Source organism: Cygnus atratus, chromosome 14, assembly GCF_013377495.2.
Source record: "Cygnus atratus isolate AKBS03 ecotype Queensland, Australia chromosome 14, CAtr_DNAZoo_HiC_assembly, whole genome shotgun sequence".
In the NCBI taxonomy this organism is placed as follows: Eukaryota; Metazoa; Chordata; class Aves; order Anseriformes; family Anatidae; genus Cygnus; species Cygnus atratus.
Window position 1 is genome coordinate 5,658,826 of NC_066375.1, and position 21,234 is coordinate 5,680,059.

General features: G+C 44.1%; 1 protein-coding gene across 5 annotated transcripts; it reads left to right on the forward strand.

The window, feature by feature from the left end:
* The first annotated feature begins 796 nt into the window (after window positions 1–796).
* On the forward strand, window positions 797–20,140 carry CANX (calnexin). 5 transcript variants are annotated; one of them, XM_035570903.2, is made up of 15 exons: window positions 797–884; window positions 8,313–8,501; window positions 8,964–9,037; window positions 9,543–9,601; window positions 9,923–10,064; window positions 11,300–11,381; window positions 12,823–13,015; window positions 14,007–14,196; window positions 14,536–14,649; window positions 15,145–15,301; window positions 15,946–16,161; window positions 16,577–16,696; window positions 16,798–16,933; window positions 17,076–17,170; window positions 17,778–20,140. In XM_035570903.2, the coding sequence occupies exons 2-15, from the start codon at window positions 8,316–8,318 to the stop codon at window positions 17,829–17,831; spliced, it is 1,818 nt and encodes a 605-aa protein (XP_035426796.1). In that variant the 5' UTR covers window positions 797–884; window positions 8,313–8,315; the 3' UTR covers window positions 17,832–20,140. The 5 variants fall into 5 exon arrangements, with proteins under 5 accessions (XP_035426796.1, XP_035426803.1, XP_035426797.1 ...); XM_035570910.2 differs by having other exon boundaries at window positions 823–940; XM_035570904.2 differs by lacking the exon at window positions 797–884 and adding an exon at window positions 999–1,057.
* The last annotated feature ends 1,094 nt before the right edge of the window (window positions 20,141–21,234 follow it).

Genomic DNA, 21,234 nt, shown 5'->3' on the forward strand with positions numbered 1-21,234 from the left:
TTTATTTTGGAAATGTGGCATTGCTTAAAGCTCCTGGTGCTACACAAAGCCTCCCAGACCCAGGCTGCCTGGACTGCACGGCATTCTGTGTTCGCAACGCCCGAGTACGGCCCGCGTATTGTGATGTTCCTAATTCCTAGTTTTGTGATGTTCCTGATTCCTAGTTTTGTGATGTTCCTAATTTTGTGATGTTCCTAGTTCCTCATTTTGTGACATTCCTAATTCCTAATTTTGTGATGTTCCCAATCCCTAATTTTGTGATGTTCCCAAGTCCTAGCTTTGTGATGTTCCTGATTCCTAATTTGATGACGTTCCTAACTCCTAGTTTTGTGGTGATGTTCATTGCAACCACACAAGAGCTGTTGGATGTACATAACCTTCTAAACGTGTGGAAAACCTTGAAAACCCCTTCAAATGGGCTAAATAAATGTGAAGGGCAAGGGAAAGGCAGTTCCGCTGTTTCACGCCACGGGGCCCAGGCCGGGCCTTCCCTGAACAAGGACCCCGAGGCGAGGCGAGGCGAGGCCCGTCCCGCCCCACTTCAGCCCCCTCAGCCCCCTCAGCTCCCTCAGCTGAGGACCCCTCCCACACCCCAACGGCCTCCCCTCCCGCAGCCAACCGCCGTGCACTTCCTGCAACGCACCGACCAGTAGAAGCGCTCCACGAAGGGCAGCGCCGGAGGGGCGGGCTCCGAGGCGGGGCGGGCGGGTGAGCGGCGGCGCGTTCAGCCAATCGAAACGCCGGCTCGGCGGCGGGGCGGGAGGGCGGGCGTTGTTTCCACCAATGGGAGAAGAGGCGAGAGGTGGGCCGGGGGGCGGTGCGGGCCCGGTGGCAGATAGGCGGGCGGGCGGCGGTGGTGCTGGGCGCGGGGCCACGTGACGGAGGTGAGGGCCGGGGGCGGCCGTGGCGCTGGGGGCGGCCGTGGCGCTGGGGGCGCTCGGTGAGTGCCCCCCCCCTCCCCCTTCCCCCTCCTGGTGACCGGGCGGCTCCGTGACTGGAAATCGGGGCCCGGGGGGCCGGAGCCCGGCTGGGCGCTGGGCGCTGGGCCTTGGGCGTGGTGAGCGGCGGGGGGGCCCTGCCCCGCGGCGGGTGACACCCCCCTCCGCCCCCCTTCAGCTGGGATCACCGTGGAGGGGCAGTGAAGGGCGCGGGGGGACCGGCGGCTGGCTGGGGACGCCCCCGGAGTGCTGCGGGAGGGAGGCCGGGCCCTGAGGCCTGTGGTGGTGGTGGGGGTGGCTGGGCCCAGACGGGGGTGCGGGGGGGGGTACGGGGGGTGGGGGGGGGAGTAGGGACAGAGCGGGCCAGGGCTCGGTGGTGCCGCCGCGGGGGGGAGGGCGGTGCGGAGCGGAGCCGCGGGAGGGGAGCGGAAGGCTCTGGAAGGGGGAGCGAGGCCTGGGGGGATGGGGCGGCCGAGCACCGGGGGGGGCCGCGAGATGCGGGGCCCGCAGAGCTCCGGCTGCGGCCTCCCGGGCTCGTCTCCCTTCGGGGCGGTGCGGGGCCGGGGGCTGAGCTCGGGCCGCTGTCCAGGGGGCTTGCTGCGGGCTTGTAACGTGAAAAAAAGCCCCTGAGTCCCAGCCCGCTGCTCCCCTGTCAGTGCCGGTCGCAAAGAGCAAACTTTCACGTGCAGTCTTGCGGCCGGGAACTTTCTAGGCTGCAGGAAGAGAAGGGCTGCGGGGGAGCCCAGCCTGAAGGGAAGCGGCCCCGCGTCGGGGTGCTGTAGTAGTGGTAAAGCTCTGGGCTTTAGTGGTGGTAGTGTTAGTATAATAGGGCGTTGAGCTGTTAATGTAATTAACGCCGCAGTGTTTCTGCAGAGTGTTGTGAAAAACTCCTTCCTAAATTTGTTTGGGATGTGGTAGATGTTACTTAACATCGTCAAGTAAGCATAGCTAACGTACAGGTTTTATGGGGCATCTCGTCCACTGTGGTTTGGGGTGTTACTAAAATGTTATAAGGGGGTAACAGGACTATAACATTGCATGGGTTAACATAGTTACAAGTACTAGTTAAAATACAGGTTGTGCTAAAGTTATTTCAAGTGCATCAGAGTGACCAGAATATTTACATTAAAAAAAAAAAAAGATATTATGGAAGGAATACTTCTGCAATCTCTGTATCACATCCCAAGCTGAGTATAAGATGTTAACTGCTTCCTGGTATCAGCTGCCCTCCTAGGATGGGAAGCCTAATGCTAAGCAGTAAGAAAGCTTGAGGCCTCTGCTAGATTACCCTTTCATTTGGTGTCGCAGCACTTCCTCCTAAGTAAATGAATAAATCCTTTACTGAGAGTACCCTGTAACTTGTACTTAGCCCTTCCTTTTATTTCCTTTTCTGGCCTTTCATTTTTCTGCCTCCAGCAGTGATCGAAATGGCAGCCTGTTCTTGCTGGAGTCAATTCTGTAGCAAGGCAAACTGGAATTGATTCCTAGGCATGATGGTCTGAAAGATCTTGGGGCACCTCCAGATCTTTCCCCACCTACCATAATTTCCCTTGCAGCCCATCTGTTTTATGGCCAGAAAGCCTTGCAGTTCTGTCTTTGTCCTCCAAGGACTTCCAGTTCTGCGGGAATCTCTCTGCTGACAAACAGTACATGGTGTTTCCTCCCTTACTGTTTGTGCACCGTTGTACATTATTTTTAGAAACTGGCATATTCGAAATGCTTATTAAAAGCAAGCTTTGCTGTTGCCTTTCACACCTAATCTCTTACTTGGTTTGTGCTCCTTGCAACCCAGACAGAGGGCCCCTTTTTTCTGTGGGGCTGTAGGCCTACATGGGCTTGGCCAATCTTTTCTAGGAGTCTTCCCTCAAGCCTTAAGTAGCAGCATATCCTAACCACCCCCTACTTTTAAAAAAGGCAAAAAAAACAAAAACAAAACACCCACCCACACATGTAGCTCCAGCCTCTGGCCTGCTGTAAGCAAGGCGATGCTGGAAGTTGTCTAACTGCAGAACTGAGCGCTTCAGGGAGAAAATAGCGCCTGCACCGCGTGAGCTGCTGCGTATATATGAGCGTAATTTCATTCTATTCCTCTCAGAGCAGCAGTGAGGTCATTTACTGGCTGCTGAAATTACAGTGCTTGGCCACGAAGTTGGTGGTTCAGCTTCGCCATCGAGTGCGGGTCTCCCAAGTCTGCCTAAGGACAGGTCCGTCTGTGACAGGCGCGGGTGACAGAAACGCACGTGATGCTGCGGCGTTGAGCTGACGCCGCGCCTAGCAGCTTAATTTCCTTTATCCTTGGCTACTTGCTAGTTTTATTTCATGGTGCTTTCACTTGTCCTGCAACACCTTCTGCCCTTGTGTCCTGGACTGGGGAATTGATGAAGAGTTAAAGCAGCACAGCAGGAGGATTTCCAGCTGTCTCACAGCAGCGGCTGGTTCACCGTCGGGCTGCGTGAATGCCTCCCGTGGCACAGCAGAGGAGCCGGGATGTGAAGGTGGAGGCATCTTGAGATGGCAAAGAGGAACTTCTTGCTTCAGTGCTTCTAACTTCAGGAAACGGGTGTGCTACCAAGCAGGGAGCCAAGTCTTAGCTCAGAAATGATAAAAATGCAGTTTGAGGAGGGGAAAAACGGGCATCTGCCTCTCTGCCTTCCTGTTCTGGTCTCCTTGCATGTTTTTGTGTGCTGAGATGAATTTCTTATGACTCTAAACTCTTCTTCACGATTCTTGTCTTGCATGAGGATGTGTTGTGCTTATTTTTTCAGCTGTGCTTCCACTGCAAATACCGTATTGAAATCCAGTTTTTGGAACACGGGGCTTAGCTAGTACCCTTTGCTGCTTGTACATGCTTACGCCAGTTTGAGCTGTCAGTTCAGACTGATGAAATAAAAGGCAACGATGCTCTCCCAGTGAAATTGCTGAGGTGTAGCTGACGACAACTTGCATGATGCAGACAGTTTTCCCCCTTCAATGCTTAGTTCTGCAGTAAGTGCCTTGTTTTTGCAAGTCGTGTTTAATCTGACTGTAAATTATCTTAAAAAAGGAGAAAACCACTTCAGTCAGCTGTATATCTAGTAGCAATTGCGATGTGGTTCTGTATTCTGAATTATGCAGCGCTAAGAGCTGGCTTGATGAACCCCTCAAATAGACTTGTAACCAAGGAGATGATTAAACTGGTTTTGCAGGCTCTGCTTAACCTGTCAGGGAAAGAAACTTTCTAAACAGTATGTTCTGGAAGTACGATAGCAAGGGACTTGAATATCCTTCGTGGGGCCCTTCCAACTGTCTGTCCTTCCCCCCGTATGTTTGTGGTGATAATCGGCTGCTGTATGGGTCAAGCGTTTCCAGTGTCATGCCAAAAGTCACAAAAATTCAGGTTTTATGCCTCAAAAAAGGAGTTCCAAGTAAGAATAAATCTCTGAAGCTGCAAGTCTTGAAAGCATTGGAACCTGAAGGCGACAATTGCTTAATCCTGCACTGGAAGTGCTGAGTCTGCGGCAAGAAGCTGATCTTGTCTCTTTGTGTCCACTTGGTTTAGTTCCTACCACTGTAAAAATCAAACTCTGCAGTGCAGCTGTTCCAATGTTCTGGTGTCTGCCCCGTAAATTCCAGGGGAAAATGCTTCATCCAGCCTTTTGACAGTCAGGAGTTGGTGAACAGTGCTTAAATGTCCCTTATCGTTTTCCTTGTGTAGAAGCTGGTTGCGGATAGGCACGCAGACAGAACAAGTGATTTGTTAGCTCTGACGCTCTTGTATGCTCTCCCAAGTCAGTGCTTCGCGATATTATGTTGGCACACCGTTTGCATTGATGGGAAGACTACTGCAGTGTCTAGAAGACCTCATTTATAAAAAAGGTAGATGAAGTTCTGATCATCTTTGACTTGGGACAGTGGTATGGTGAAGGTGAGTTGCACTGAAGTGGAATGGAGACTTCAGAAGCCCGCCTATTCTGAGGCTGGGGGCAGTTGCACGGGCAGAAATACGCTAACCTTCAGAAATATTATGCAGTGAAACCTACAGAAAGGAAGTTCAGGCAGAGATTCAGAAATAGCTGCTGGTAATCGCTTGGAAACTGGACACTTCTTCAAAGGAGGAATCTGGCCATCACGCAGTAGGTGACTGTGCTGCTGGAGGCTAGCGTTTTAGGTGGCTGAGCACCTGTACTTGCAAGCAACTCAAAGCTCTGCCTGAAATTTGTTTTAAGCCTGTTTTGTGTAAAATCCGAGTCTTTTTTTCTCTTCCCCCTCCTCTCCCTTTCTATTGTCCCCTATTTATGAGTAACCCAATTTACTGGGCTATAATTGCTTGTTGTGTCCCCAGGGATTAAGTGTGGTTGAAACCTTCTCGTGTAGCAATACATATATTACGGACGTAAAGATGTAGCTCTTTAAATATCCCAAATGTGTGTTTTACTTAAATTGCTCTTCTGAGAACATACTGTCTTTTATTTCTTATAATTTAGTTTGCGTATTGTTAGGGATTCATAGAATAAGGAGCTTGCCTTGACAACTGGCAGCTGCTGAAGGTGCTACCAGTTCGTACTGGGGTGTATGAATGAGAGCTTATGTACAATTTGGGAATGATTTAATACGTAGGAGGTGTTCTAAACAGCTTTCTATAGGGATACAAACTTGCGAAAACTGATTGCCAATGACTATAAAGAAGCAAGGGTACCAAACTGGATTAGCTTCTCTTCCTGCTTCTAGCTTTTGGAAAAAGAAAAGCTTGCTGGGGACTTGCACGGATAGTACTTGAAGCTACAAGTGAGGTTCCCCAAGCCCCAGTTTCAGGCAGAGGGATAACTGGTAAATGCAGACCCCTGGGTAGATCCCTGTGGGTGTCTCAGGAACAGCTTCTGTCTGTGCTGGTGCTTGCTGTGGGGGATACTGGTGGCTGTGACTGGTTTTACCAGAATACTTTGATAGGATTTCTGGACGCCCTCGTGTGCAATGCCGGGCCGTGTGGTTTGCCACTTGCCAAGCAAGAAGTGCTAGCATCTGCCAAAGGTCACTGCTACTGACAGAAGCTTCAAGGGTTCTGGTTGGGGTGGGATTGCCAAGTAGGTGAGAATTCGGTATGGAGCCTGTGCTGCCGGGGAGGTTGGGAGGTGATCGGAATCTTTCACCAAAACGTCGTCGCTCTCGGTGAGGTTACCGAAGAGATGACCTGCATGCTAAGTCGCTCATGTCCTTTGCACAGGCTTGGGAGGCGGTATGGAAAAACTGCGTCCTCTTAAAAAGAGGAAGGCATTGGCTTACGTTTAACTTTGCTGTGCGTTTAAGGTGACTTTGCTCATATCACCCTTAGGAGCAGTACAGGGATCATTCTACCCGCGTAATGTAACGTGAAAGTGGTTACAGAACTTGGGGTAAAATCTTCCTGAATTTAGCTCTGTTAAGAATGAATTTGGTGAGGCTCTGTTAGCAAGGTGAGACAAAATCCAACCCTTCCCTTGGAAAGGTGTCTTTGTGCCACCTCGCCTGTAGTCACTTCGGTCCCAGCACACATCTGGGCTCCAAAGATCACTTTTTCAAATGAGGTTTCAGGATCTTTGTGGTTTTTGCTGTTGGGCATGGGTTTATTCAGAGAGCGTACTGTCTGTGCAGGAGGAATTGAACTTCCAATGGCACTGATGTTTGCTTGACAGTTTTTGTTTTTGGTTTTGTGTTGTGGTTCCCGAGTTTGTAATATCTATGAGCTGCTATGTGGTCTGCAACTGTTTTCAATTCTGCCTGTACACTGCATTAAAGTTAAAAACAAACAAAAACACAAATAACAGGCTTTGGTTATACGTAGGAACGCTTGGTTTTTGTCAGCTGCTCATGCTGTGAGCTGTGTCCTTCTGGCCCAGGGCTGTTCTGCAGTTGCCTGGGCTGGGAGGGCCGGGTGCTGAGCATGTACCGAGCCCATGGTCCTCGGGGCATCGCTGCTCGGAAACTGGCTGTGATTGCGTGTTGTCATAGTGGCAAACTGGACGTAACCTCGACAGGTCCTAAAATACAGTTTTGTTGTAATTAAAAACATCCCCTGTCATTAGAAGCAAGTTAAAGAGTAATCTAAGAATGGTAGATTTGGTATGCAGTGGAGTTTTGCTCTACCCAGTATACCTGATAAGCTTCTAAGACTAAATGCTTTCAGTTGCCTAAACATGCTTTGGAAAGTTTAAAAAAAAAAGTTTTCTACCATGAACTTACGCCCCTACAGGCCTTAATAACTCTGCTTGAGTTATGTTTGTAAATCTGTGGGGCTACAGCCTGAGGCAGGAATGTAGGGGAAGGAGAGGATGTTTAGTTTTATAATGACTTTCAAAAAAAAAAAAGAATTAGTCTTAGCTGAAACTTTGACTTTGGAAGAAAAATCTGGAATGTAATTCAAAGGAGCAGACTGCTTTCCTGGTTGCTGCGTGTGGGTAAAACTACAAGCGGCGTGGAAGGAGTGTTGCTTTCTGTATCAGCATAAAGGTGCAGTGATGAAGTAACTTTTTTTTAGCAGGAAAGTCAAATTGAAACCTATTGTACTTAGAGATTTTTTGAGCTACAGATTGTCAAGGTGTCCTCTGTGTTTCAGGTAGCATAATGTGCTGGGCACCTTATAAATTAATTGGTGTGGTAGTTTAATTCTGTAAAGTCTCTGTATTAGATTTCTTTTGGTCGTTCTGTTAAGTTAGAGATCAAATTAACTGTCCATTGAACAGCAAGAATTTTTCTGCTGGGTCTGCCTCAGTGTCCAGCTGCTTACAGACATCTGCCGGTAATATCAATGGCTGTTGGCAGTAATTCCGGGATAAAGCATGGGGAAGGCGACCGATGAATGAAAGTGCCAGTGTCCTGCATAGGAAAGGAAGAAAAATACTGAACAGGAGATAGAAGATTGATTGTTCCATAGATGCTTGAAAGAGGTAGCTAATTGTATTTCAGCTCATGAACTCGATGGAAATGCCCGTTTCAGCATGATGTATTTAGAGTTCTTCACAAGCAGAAACAAGCTTTCTGTTCAGGTTTTTGTAGGTGTGCGAGTTGGGGTGTTGCCGTGGGTATGTGCAGTTCTGCTCTTGGGCTGGCAGCGGAGGAGCAGCGCTGACACTTCTGCAGCGGGATCTGCAGAGTTTGTCCACGTGCTCCTCTGGTCCGTTAACATCTGTTTTATATTGAGTAATTCACCTTTATCTTGTATTCCTCTCCAAATTCGTGAGCTGTCTTAACTAGCCAGATGCGATAAACAGTGAAGCTGAGAAGGTAAGTGTGTACCTGTCCTTCAGTGGTGTGATGAGGCACTTCACCTGTTGTCCCCGAAGCTTGGTTTTGAACTGCGAGTTGGTGCCTTGCTCTGTGTGCAGTGCTGGCCTGACTTCTTCCTGTGTCTTATTTGTTCAGATCATGGAGCTGAAATGGTTACTGTACGTGGCCCTGCTAGCTCTTGGGACTCTTGCTGTCCAGGCACATGATATGGATGATGACAATGACGGTGATGATGTAGTTGATATCGAGGATGATTTGGATGATGGCATTGAGGAGGTAGAAGAGTCAAAGCCTGAAACCAGCAGTCCTCCTCCAACTCCAAAGGTTTGGCATGGAAGTTTCCTTTAAAATTCAATTACTGCTTGTGTTGTAGCCATTGTGAATCTGATCCGAGCTCTCTCTGCTTTGCTAATGTTTAATGTGTTGTGATGCTATTAAAGGTGTTAGCTGGGAGTAAGGTTTAGAATTAAGCTTAGCTGTTTGCTTTCTTTCCCATCTGACCCCGTCTTCTTCCTTGAAGACTGATATCAGTATTTGAAATCTGAAGTGTAAGTATCAGGAATTAATGCTTCCAGCTAAATATATACTTCAGTTTTAGTTGCAGAGAAGAGCACAATGGCTTGGCAGAAGCAGCAGTATTTACATAATTTCTGTACTTCTGCTGCCAGAGTGTTCCAGGTAATGTGCTTAAGTGTAGATGGGGAACGTGAGCTGTATGTACCTGTGCCTGTTTAGAGTAGAGAATGTGCCTTGAAAGGTGTGTAAATCCCCTTTCCTCTCCCGTAGGTTACCTACAGGGCTCCTGTCCCAACTGGCGAGGTGTATTTTGTAGAGTCCTTTGATAAAGGAACTCTGGATGGGTGAGTATGATCTGAGGGATGATCGAACATAATAAATCAATTTTCTGTGAAAGGGAACAAAACTCTCTCTAGATTTTGTTACTCAAAATCACATTAACAGGCAGTGGTTAGGGAGGGTTACGGCAGTGACTATCTGATGCTGGTTGTTAGTGCTGAAGCAAACTAATATATCCTTAGGTAGTAATAATGTAGGTAGTAATAATGGGGGGAGATGAGCCATATATTGTGTAATTTTTTTAATCCTTTTCATCTGACTTTCTGTAGCTCAGGTAATGTGAGGATGGTGAGGTTCTACAGCTTTGCATAGTAAGAATTTTTGAAGAGCATGACACTGAGGCAGTGATCCTACTTCACGGTGGGGTGGGAAATGGAAAACGTAGAAAATTTTGCAGGCTTGGGGATAGAACTCCTGAGGGGATCAGGACACTGGGATGCTTTAAGAGCAGGCGTTTTAGAGTGTGGTGAAAAAGTATGGGTTTCTGACTGTTGGATGTTTGTCTTCTAGATGGATCCTTTCCAAAGCCAAGAAAGATGATACAGATGATGAAATTTCCAAATACGATGGTGAGTCCTACCCAGTTTTTTTGACTGATATTTCTGACGTCCTTTGTCATATGTAAAGAAGAGGTGCAAGTCTGTTTCCTGATTGCTTGCTGAAATTATATTCACTGAAGAAAATGGGGGAGTATTTGTGTATGTGGTTAACAACATGAAGTGTGGTTCTGATGCAGATAAAAGCTTAAAATAAAACAGCCACTTTGAGGTTTTAAATTTTTTAGTGAAGATGTTAAACTAATAACTTGAGGAGGCAAAGTGCTGATTTTCTTGCTTGGAATTGGGCTAAGTGAAGATTGTTTTGATAATGTTTGGATAATTTCCCTCCAGGTAAATGGGAAGTCCAAGACATGAAGGACACTAAGCTTCCAGGAGACAAAGGGCTTGTACTGGTAACCCGAGCCAAACATCATGCAATTTCATCCAAACTTTCAAAGCCTTTTGTATTTGATACCAAGCCCCTTATTATACAGTAAGTAAAAGATAACTCGGTGTTCTGTTATTTCAAGGGTGACATGATAGCAGGCTGAGGTTTGTTCCGTAACAGAGCTTTTGTTGACTGGGAGTCTAAATGACACAAGATAGAACAACCTATTACTATACTGTTTGAGTAAGTATAAAATAGCAGTTCGGATTCCCCAGGTGTAAAAGTTATGAACAGCATGGCTCCCTCCGAAGCATGTAAAGGAAGGTAGTCTTTGAAAACTAGACTTGGTAGCTGGTCTCTGAACTTCATTTGATTTATTGTGTTACAAGGACATGCAACTGATTTTTCTACTGTTAATCATAGAAGTTCTTGTCTTTTTGGACAAGACCTCATCTATATGCAAGTCAGTGTACTTATTCAGTAAATTGTCCCGTTTCAAAGGTGGGCTGTGTAGTAAAGGTGCACTTGTTTCCTCCTGCCTTTGTTTTAGTTCATCTGTTGTGGAAGATGAATAGGTTGTTTAGCCCTATTGGGCCATGACTGATGTAGGAGAACCTATTAGCGAGCAGGGGAAAAAAAACCTTCAGTGGCAACAGTTGAGTTGTGGGATATTACTTTATCAGTTTTAAACTGAGTAAGCTAATTCATATTTGTACCAGGTAGTGAGTTGGTCGCTTTGCTTTGCATTACTGCTTAGTTTTTGGCTCAAAATACAAGGCTAAAAATAAAATAAAGTGGTCACCCACTCCAGCTGCTGGCATTGAGAGAGGATCAAGCATACTTAGCCTATTCCTGACAGACATGTTTTGCCTTTTTCAGACTCCTTGGCATCTCTAAATATACTGTTGTATGCTTATAACCCTAAAGGGTGTCTTCCTGGGACCCACTTTGGTCATCTTGCAAATTGAGTTGTCTGCTGTAGCGGTTGTGGGGAAAAATGGTTTGCCTTAATCTGTGTTGCAGTCTCTTACATACTGAAAAACCTTTTCTCTCTACTTCTAGATCATAATCTTTTAGACCAGCACTCAATTTCTTTAATCTTTTGTTAGGTTAAGCCTTCTAAATCCTTGATTCTTCTCGTTTTGCAGGCCCTTAAGAATATCTGCTTAGTCCTTAAGAGTACAGCATGTGTTTTTAATGTTCGCTTGACTCTTGATTTAAAACAAACAACAGAAGTCTTACTCTGAATTTGTACTTGAAAGTTGCAATCATGTATTGTGGAAGTAAGCTTAACTTTTGTATAACACGCTCTCTACTTCTTTGTCCAAAACTAAAATTAGGTATGAAGTAAACTTCCAAAATGGAATAGAGTGTGGTGGGGCCTATGTGAAGTTGCTTTCAAAGACCCCCGAATTGAACCTGGTGAGTGATGCTGATACTCCGAGCATTATCCATGAAATAACGCTTGCTTTATTTTGTTGTTTCCTAGAGAAACCTCTTCAGTAAATGTAGTGGGGCATAGTTTGGGCTTGATCTCCAGAGTACTTTGCACTCAGCAAGTTCCCACTATTTTCAGTTTGAGATGAGAAATACAGAAATATTCTGGTCTCTTGAGTGACAACTCCAGAGTTTTCCCATAGCTGAGCAGTTCTACAGCTTGAAAGTCTACAGTACTTCAGATTTCCCTAGGTTCTAGAACTGAAGAGGTACCTTACGAGAGTAGCCAGTGTAGAAACCTCCTTGGAAGCCATTGTCCAGAAAGAAGATTGTTTTATCTTCTAAAACAGACTCATGCAAATAACTAAAAATATATCTGGCGTTTATTGCTGTGTCTTTGAACTCTTGTCAGTTACTGGATAGTATATATAATATATATATATATCTGAGGTTGGACTAGATACAAGCTTGTATATTCAGAAGCACACAGTAGTTGTATAGAAGAATTTGCTTCATAAAAGGCCCTTGGATGCATTGTCTTAAAAGTGCCCTCAGTGAAAGAGACAATGCTGCATCCTTTAAAAATTAAGAGTCACTTCCTCTCCTCCCAGTAATACAGTTGCCTTGAGCATTTTAGCCTGTTCAGACAAAGCTTTACTGCTGGGTCAGTGTGTGTGTGTGTGTGTGTATATATATATAGGCTTGTATAAACTATGGATTTTCTTTAGCCATTTTCCTAGACTTCATGGGAAGTACCTTTTAAGGCTTATAACCCATCCTTTTCCTTTTGTTCTACGCTCTCTTTAGAGCTTTATTACTAATACAGATTCCAAACATAAAGCTGTCTAGCCAGTTTCATATGTGCATTGAATCTCAAGATAACATTATCCAAAACAAATAGACTTGCAGTGTTCAAAGGTGAGATTATTATATTCAGTTAAGTCTTAAATTGAAACAATATACCAGCTTAGAAGTATATAAAGTAAATACAACTTGGCCTCACTTTTAATGTTGCTTATCCCTTTGTATGGAAGAAACTCACTAACTAACTATTAATTCATTATTAACAGTACCTGATGTGTATGTTAATAACTTTTAAAAATCATTTTTGCAGTGTAGAGATATGCTTAAAAATGCATACATATATATGGTTGTCACAACTTAATGAATTACTTACCATGTTGATAACACTTGAATAGCTACTGGTTTCCCTCTGAAGTAGAGGGAAGGTGCAAAATGAAGAAGTTAAGCTAATTCTGGTCTTGTCTCTAGAAGCTTGTGGTTGTGATGCAGGTTTTAGTCTGGCTACTTCACTTCTTGATATCCAAGCTGCAGATCAATTTCTAATGATTCAGGAGGTATTATGGTGGGCAGTGGCTGAAGTTGTATCTCAAAATAATGGCACTGTTTTGCATTTCTTTTAAAGGATCAGTTCCATGACAAAACTCCATATACAATCATGTTTGGCCCTGACAAATGTGGAGAGGACTATAAATTGCACTTCATCTTCCGACACAAAAACCCGAAGACTGGCAAATATGAGGAGAAGCATGCGAAGCGTCCAGATGCAGACTTAAAGACCTACTTTACTGATAAGAAGACACACCTTTATACTCTGGGTACAGCGACCATAAGCTAAGCATGTTAATAACTACTACTGTGTTTTCTGAATCAAACTCAAACCAGATGAACAAACAAATCTTTGTATCAGCATACAGCTTGAAAGCTCTGAATGCAAAAACTAGTCTTATTGTATAAAGGCTTGCTTCTTCCTTGCAAGGAGCTCTGATTCATGTAGGAAGTCATGAGACCTTGAACTTAAAGAAGAACTGAAATTTCAGAACAGTTACGAGTAATGTGATACGCTAAGTGTATCCAAAATTATTAGCAACGTTTATATAATGCTTGAATGCTGCCCTCTAGTAATTTGGGATATTAATAAACTTTAGATGTAGAGGAGAGATTAAATTACTACCACTTCCAACAGACTTCCAACAGACTTGCATTCTTTGGGATCAGTGGCTTTAGTACTTAACTTTTAAAGTCAGTTTTCTGGAGCATATAATTTTAGTTGATTAGTTCTGTACTTAGATTTGGATAGCACAGTTCCAGGTGCAGAGGAGGGGTCAAGGGGATAGTGTTTTTCTTCCCACATCTTCCACAGTATCAAACAAAATCAGTGGTTCCTGAAGTACAGTGTTTGGCATTAGCTGTGCCTAAAAGTATTTTGTGGGAGTACTCGAGCATCTCTGTGTCTGTTCCATTACAAAGGTAGCAATGTATAAAGAATTAAAACCCTGTGAGTCAGCAGTGGGATTATGAATGGGGGTCTTCCTTTTGAGTAGGATGTGAATAAATGCTATTCCTACTGCTAAAGCACTATTCAATAAATCTTAGTTTCACAAGGTGAGATGTGTTACATCAGCAGTAAATACGCTTAGACATCATGGGAAAGGTTCTTAATGAGTCTTAGAAACAATTGTTAGGTAGATGGTAGCTTGGATTGCTGAAGTTTGAATTGTACATGGCACGGCGGGGATCAGTGATACTTTGTGAAGCATGCTTTCTATTGTATGTGCGATGGCTGCATTGACTTTTTTTTCCTTCCAGTCTTGAATCCTGATAATAGTTTTGAAATACTGGTTGATCAAACAGTTGTCAACAGTGGGAACTTGCTAAATGATATGTCTCCTCCTGTGAATCCACCCCGAGAGATTGAGGACCCGAATGACCAGAAGCCTGAGGACTGGGATGAGAGACCCAAAATCCCAGATCCAGATGCTGTTAAGCCAGATGACTGGTAAGATGTTAGAGGCGTACTTGAATCTGTGTTTTTTGAACCGTAGGCTTGATTTTGAGCTTGTATGTATGCTTGCAGTGGCTGCTAGGGCAAGGGATTTACAGCAATGTGCCCTTTCTAGATTGGCTTTAAAAATTAGTGTTATCTTAGTTGAAGCCATGACTGTGCTGTGAGGCACTGTGTATAGGTAACAAGCTGCAAGGCGACTTTATTTTTAAAACGTGGTGTTGCTGCCTGGTAATCTAGATCAGTGGGCGTGTTCAGACACTGCAGAGTCATGTCTTGGGGTTGAGAACTTGTTGCATGTTGTGTGTTAATATACTGACTTCCTTTTCCAAGGGATGAAGATGCTCCTGCAAAAATACCTGATGAAAATGCTGTGAAACCAGAGGGCTGGCTGGATGATGAGCCAGAATATGTAGCAGATCCTGATGCTGAGAAGCCTGAAGATTGGTAAGTTTACTGCCTGTTGCAAATGACAGCAATAATTACGTGGTTTTGGTACTGGTTTTAACAAGTATAAGGATAGCTAGTTCGTTGTTGCTCACTATCAAAGTTGCTGGCAATTCAAGCTATCCTGCTTCAAAACCAGAAGGCAGAGTTGGTCTTAATAGGAATCCTGTGTTCTTGCGTTCATCTGCGTACTTGTCAACTGTTCTTTCCTATGACTGTAACCTGAATAGGTCAGGGATGTTCATCTTTCAGTTGTGTACTGCAGTGGGAGGGTGTTGTGCTCAGAGACTGGCTTTTTGTGAGCTTCTGTGCTTTCAAGCTGCTTCCTGAAATACCTGTCCCTTCTGCAGTGTCTTTTTCAGACCTATGCTATTATCAGTTTCGGTGTTTCCATTTTACAGTAGGAATCTTAGTTTTCTTGGGAATCAGACACGCTATAAGCTTTCTTCTGGGTAAAGACAAGGGGCAGACTTCAAAACTGAGTTGCTGTTACAGGGACGAGGATATGGATGGTGAATGGGAGGCACCTCAGATTGCAAATCCTAAGTGTGAGTCAGCTCCTGGCTGTGGTACCTGGCAGCGACCAATGATTGACAATCCAAACTACAAGGGCAAATGGAAGCCTCCTATGATCGATAACGTGAACTATCAGGTTGGTTTCTTCATTTTTGTAAACTTCTGGCCAGTGCAGCATTTCCCTTCCAAAAATCAGAATGATTTACATTCAGCAGATGTAATTAAGAATAAAAACACTGTCATGGACTTCCTGTGTTTCAAGTGGACAGTTTCAAAGTGTTTTTTTACCTGACTTTGCTCTTTCGTAGCACAAATAAAAAAAGATTCCCAGAACCTGAAGAGTCGCATTTATAAACACTGTAATTGAGTGGAGTTACCTTAAAGGAGGTTGAAGCGAGGTGGAGATTGGGTTCTTCTCCCAAGCACCAAATGATAAAATGAGGGGAAATGGCCTCAAGTTGTGCCGGGGAAGTTTAAGTTGGCTGTTAGGAGAAATTACTGAAAGGGTTGTGCAGCATTGGAATAGGCTGCCCAGAGAAGTGGTTGAGTCACCATCCCTGGAGGTCTTCAAGAAAAGTGTAGCTGTAGAGCTTAGTAGCATGGTTTTGTGGTGGACTGCTCAGTATCAGGTTAAAGGTTGGACTAGATGATCTTAGTTTTTTTTCCCAACCTGAATGATTCTGAGATTCTTTGCATTGGTCTCTTTGGCTGAAATGGGCTGAAAAATAAAATTCAGTCTCTTTGCTAGCAGGTAAGGCTTGAATGTCTTGTCTTTCCTAGGGGATTTGGAAGCCCAGGAAGATCCCAAATCCAGATTTCTTTGAAGACCTGGAGCCTTTCAAGATGACTCCCTTCAGTGCTGTGGGACTTGAGCTATGGTCAATGACTTCTGACATCTTTTTTGACAACTTTATCATCTGTACTGAAAGAGCTGTGGCTGATGACTGGGCTAATGATGGATGGGGACTAAAAAAGGCAGCTGATGGTGCTGCAGAGGTGAGAAACAAAGGCTTAATTGTGTGCTTCCTACTGGAACAGTAGGAGCACTGCTGCTGTTCTTGTGCAGTGTTTATCAATATATACTTAACGTGTACCAAGGCTGTGGATTGATAATCTTCATTAGAACCTCAATTTGTAATTACAGCCTGTAATAGTTGCTATAAATGGCAATGAGTATTCACTGCTCTTTTGAGGTTCTTGCTCTGACATTTGTGCTGCTAATTGTAGACTGGTTATTAATTTATAAACCGTGGAAGAAGTACTTGTGCAGGCTAGCTTTAATTCTTTCAGGTATGAAATATGTTCAGTGTTGCAGAAAGTCTACTTTCTGCGAGTAGACTGAAACTGAAAAATCTGTAGTTCAAACTTAACTGTTGCAATTTGAGTTTTAATGGTTCACTTTATCTTCTAGCCTGGTGTTGTGGGCCAGATGATGGCAGCCGCTGAAGAGCGTCCCTGGCTTTGGGTAGTGTACATCCTCACTGTGGCTTTGCCAGTGTTCCTTGTTGTCCTCTTCTGCTGTTCTGGGAAGGTATGCATTTCCTCTGGTAAATACACTGAATCTTTTTAAACGTTCTACGTAATGTGCGTTAGCTTCACAAATAACTGGTTGGTTCTGGCAATTTTTTTTAGAAGCAGCCAAGTGCTGCAGAATACAAAAAGACTGATGCTCCTCAGCCTGATGTGATGAGCGAGGAGAAAGAAGAAGAAAAGGACAAAGGAGACAAAGAAGAAGAGGAGGAGGAGGAAACAAATGAGGAGAAGCTAGGTAGGCAAACTTAGATAATCTTGAGATGTGAAATTCTATCTGAAAGAATAAGAGGATTGGCAGACGTATCAAGTCATTGGTGAACTGAAGGCGGCAAGTCTTAATGACAAGAAAATGAATGCGTTTTTTTAATTTCCCTTAGAAGAGAAGCAAAAAAGTGATGCTGATATAGGAAGTGCTAGTCAAGAGGAAGAGGAGGAGGAAGATGAGGAAGAAGACAGGAAACCTGCATCAGAGGTATGAGAGCACTTAATTATTGAGGGAAGCATTGTGGATTTTTTTCTTGGTATAGAACAAGCCTTACTAATGTGTTAAAAGCTAACCTGGCTCACGTGATACCCCTTTCCACTGTCAGAACACCAGAGAACTTAATCACTGTGCGGAATAGGAATTGCTGTGGCCAACCTCAGCAAAGCAGGAAACCTTGCTAAAGGCACTTGCCATAGACCCTGCATTGTGAGAGGAGTAGGATTGTGTGGAATGCATCTTCTTGAAGCAAAAGGCTTATTCAGCTTTCTGTGCAGTCAGGATGTGACCTTTTAAGTGCTCCACATTGATATAATGGCTAACCTAAAAAAAAATAAATGGGTGGAGTGTTGCTTGAAGTTAAATAGATTCTCGCAGCAGCAGAATCTGTTAAGTATTCTCAGCAAATATCTATATGTGCACCGTGAAAATAATAATTTGTCTACCACGTATGTAAAGGAAGGGGTAGTAACAGCAGTAGGTCCTTCCAGAAATGAAACTAACGTGGAGCTGAAAGTTTTTTGTAGGCTTGCTCAAAAAGGCTTTCAGGAGTAAATTTTGGTTAGGCTTCCTTCATGTTTCTACAACTTTCTTGCAGGAGGAAGAAACTGTGAATAGATCACCCAGAAACAGAAAGCCAAGGAAAGATTGAAAAAAAATCATAAAAACTTGATCTGATTTTTTTTTTCAAAACCTGGTTCTGGGAGAGGACCTTGGACACGTTACATTGAAACTTGGACAAACCTCAAGATTTCACCATCCACAGGTTCCAGTCACACTATCCAATGTAATGGAGTGTCTAGCAGTAAAATATTTGCAATCATCTGTTTTAAGGAACATCATTCCTGTAGAAAGAATGCAGTTAATATAATGGGCTGTGGATTTTGGAATGTAACATAACTAACCTTTTTCATTTTTGGTTTTAAATATTCTTTTCTGTTTTTAAGTAGATTGGTAGAACTTTACCAGTCTCAAACCTTGGTTTAATTTAATATATTAATTAGTGAGGAATAACAATGAATCTTGAAAGTGCTAGATGATAAAAATGCAGTTTTATAACTAGTTTTTTTTACAAACATGTAAATTCGTAAATGCACCGATGTCTTTATATATATCCCTTAAAATTTAATAATTGTTTAAAGAAAAGCTGTCAACATATTTGACAATACCTCTTCCCACAAAGGAAAAAAAAACGGGAAGGGGGGATGTGTGGGGAAACAGTAGCTAAACTCTCCAACTCTGTTCTTCTGGGGGTCATGGGGGGAGGAGAGGAAGGGGTGGAAGGAAGGAATTAGTTGGCTTCTGGAATATGCGCTCTGTGCATGGCTAAAGCCCAGTTAAGTGTTGATAAATGATCTAGGATTCGGAGTGGATTGTCCTAATGTGGCATTTAATCCTGCAGACCTTGCAGATAATAGCTCTTGTTAGTTCTTGAACTCTTTTCGTAAAGCTAATGGGTCGTTGGGGTGGGCTGGGGTTAGACTACTTTCCCCTTTCCCCTCTGTTCACCCACTGATGCTTTCCTTTCTCTCTTGACTGTACAGCTTTTTTTCCTGAGTGCAGCTTTGCCTCAATTGCTGGAAGTGCTTCATGTTCAGCTCATTGTCAAAACTCTTTATTTTTATAGCTAGGCCTACTCCAGGGTCCAGACACTGGATAGGACAGTGTCCCATATCCTCTCACTGTTATCACCGTATGTCAATTCCTGTAGGAATGGGGGAGGTGGTCAGGTAGACAAGATGAACTGAATATTTCTTAAGGAAAAACAAAACAAAAAAAAAAACACGAATTAACCAACATGTCAGTATTTGTAGGTGGGGAAGGAGCATGTGGAATATCTTAAGTGGTATGTGAAACTGTTTAAGTCTTTTATCTGCTCTTCATGTAACAAATGCATCCTAAATTATATTGTGAATGTTAGGGAGTTCCAATTCCAGCTGAATAAATTTTTTTAAAGTGTTGAGTCTACCATATTATACTGTTTCAAACACTTGTGGAATGCCGGTGATCACTACAAGAGCATACCTCTGAGGGTGAAATCTATGTAACTTCATTACACTGTACCAAATATGTTGGAGTTCGGATGTCTATATAGATAAGCTTTTCTTTTTGTTTAGAGTGAAATTAAATGTCCTGAAATTACTCTTCTTGCACTGAATTTAAACACTCCAGTGTTGGTTGGTCATAGGTATAGTACGTGGAGTAATTCCCAGTAGCTGGGGAGGGTCGGGTGTTCCAATTACCTTGCAAACAATCTAACCAATTACTAAAAGCCTCATTTTTTTTGGAGAAACATCTTTTGCTGCCTGTCCTTATGTTGTATCCCTTGGTTGTTGTGTTTGAAATATTAGTGACCACAAATGCATAGCAGGATTTCTTGATCTTTCTGCAGCGTGCAAATAAACTATTGTAAGCAAGATACTGGAAGTAACTTCAGACTTCTGTTGGGAGCTATTGCATGTTTAGAATGCCTTTGCCTGTTGAACACCTGGTAACTGCTGCTCCTTCTGCCAAAATAGCTTATACTCTGACATGGAAGATGTCATAGCTTAAGCATTGCTATTAGCTTGTTCTCAGGACTGTATTTTTATCAAGGAGCAGCTGCTATTTATGACTCAGTCCTTTGAGATGAAGTATATGTAAATGGTCTCAATTCAGCTAACATCTTGGGCACAACATAAATCTGTTAATCCAATGTTTTCTATCTTAATATGCAAATTGCCTTAAATTTCTGAACAATTCATGTGCATACATGCTCTTTCCAAGCATCAAAGAGGAACTTAAGATCGGCTATCAGCTTCTAAATAGTATTATGTTAAGGTGAAATGTAAATCTACATTTGCTTCTGCTAAATCTCCTTAAGAGGTCTCCTGTCTGCATGTTATGGCTTTTTTTTGATACCATAGTGTATGCTTAAATAATCACTACAATAAATTATGACTTTCCAAAACGGATAGACAACTCAAAAGTTACTTCTTATCTTGCCTTCTGACTTGGGTGGCTCAGTTTAACTTCAGAATTGCTTTTCAAGCCTTGAAGGAAAAAAAAAAATTGCTGTCTGCTTAGCCTGATTGAAAAGAATGCAAGTACAGCTGTGTTCCCTAAGTAGTGTAGCTCTGCCTGGTGGTGATCTGTGAATTAGGTTTGAAATTTGTGCAAGCGTGTGAAGGTACGCTGGGGCTGGGTGTCTGTGAGCAGCCTCGGTGAGGGATGCCGACTCGGGGGGGGCGGTGAGGAAGGGTGAGGTGTTTCAGCTAAATAAGGGTGGGGGAGTGCTTGTAGCAGGGCTAGGAGAGTAGAAAAGGCTGGAGTTTGTCTTTTTTCTCCTAGCAGTGGTGCTCAGAAAGCAGTTGATCAGGCTGCAGGTAACCTGCTGTAGAAGTGTTACTGCATGGAAACTGTAATTCGTAATTAATTCACAATAATTCATCAGGGACTATTAAAACATACTGAGGTTGTCTGATTTAAGGCTGACTTCTGGTAGCAGGTAGGGATTAGGGGAAGTGCTGAGGGCTGCCAGAGCTGATCCTGGGCCTGTTCCTCTGCCTGTCTCTCCCATAAGAGCAGTGCTCGGGGGCTGGGCTCTCCCTTGCACCCTGCTCTCACCCTTTTAGCCTTTCATCCCCCCAGGCCCTGCGCCTTCTGTCAGAGCTGCACCTTTCCCAGCGTTATTTATTTGTGGCCTCGCTGCGCCTTTCCCAGCTACTTGGGGCTCCATTGCGCGCTTATGCATGAAGAGGATGTTAAAAAAAAAAAACTAAAACAAAAAAATAAAAAAATTACCTCGAGTTTGCCTCCCGTTGTCTAATTAATTCCCCTGCTCGGCCCAGGGGCCGGGCAGCTCGCCCCGAGCCCTCACCTCAGGGGCCCCTCCAGGCGCCGCTCCCCGGCCCCGCGGGGCGGGCACATCGGAGCCCCGCCCACCTGTCAATCACCCGCAGACCCCGCCCCTTTTGCCCAGCTCCTCCCCGCCCCTGCCTTTTAAACCCTCCGCAGGCCGCCTCCTGCCGGCCGCTCTCGCCCCACCCCTTTCCTCCCCTCTCCCCCCCCTTCCC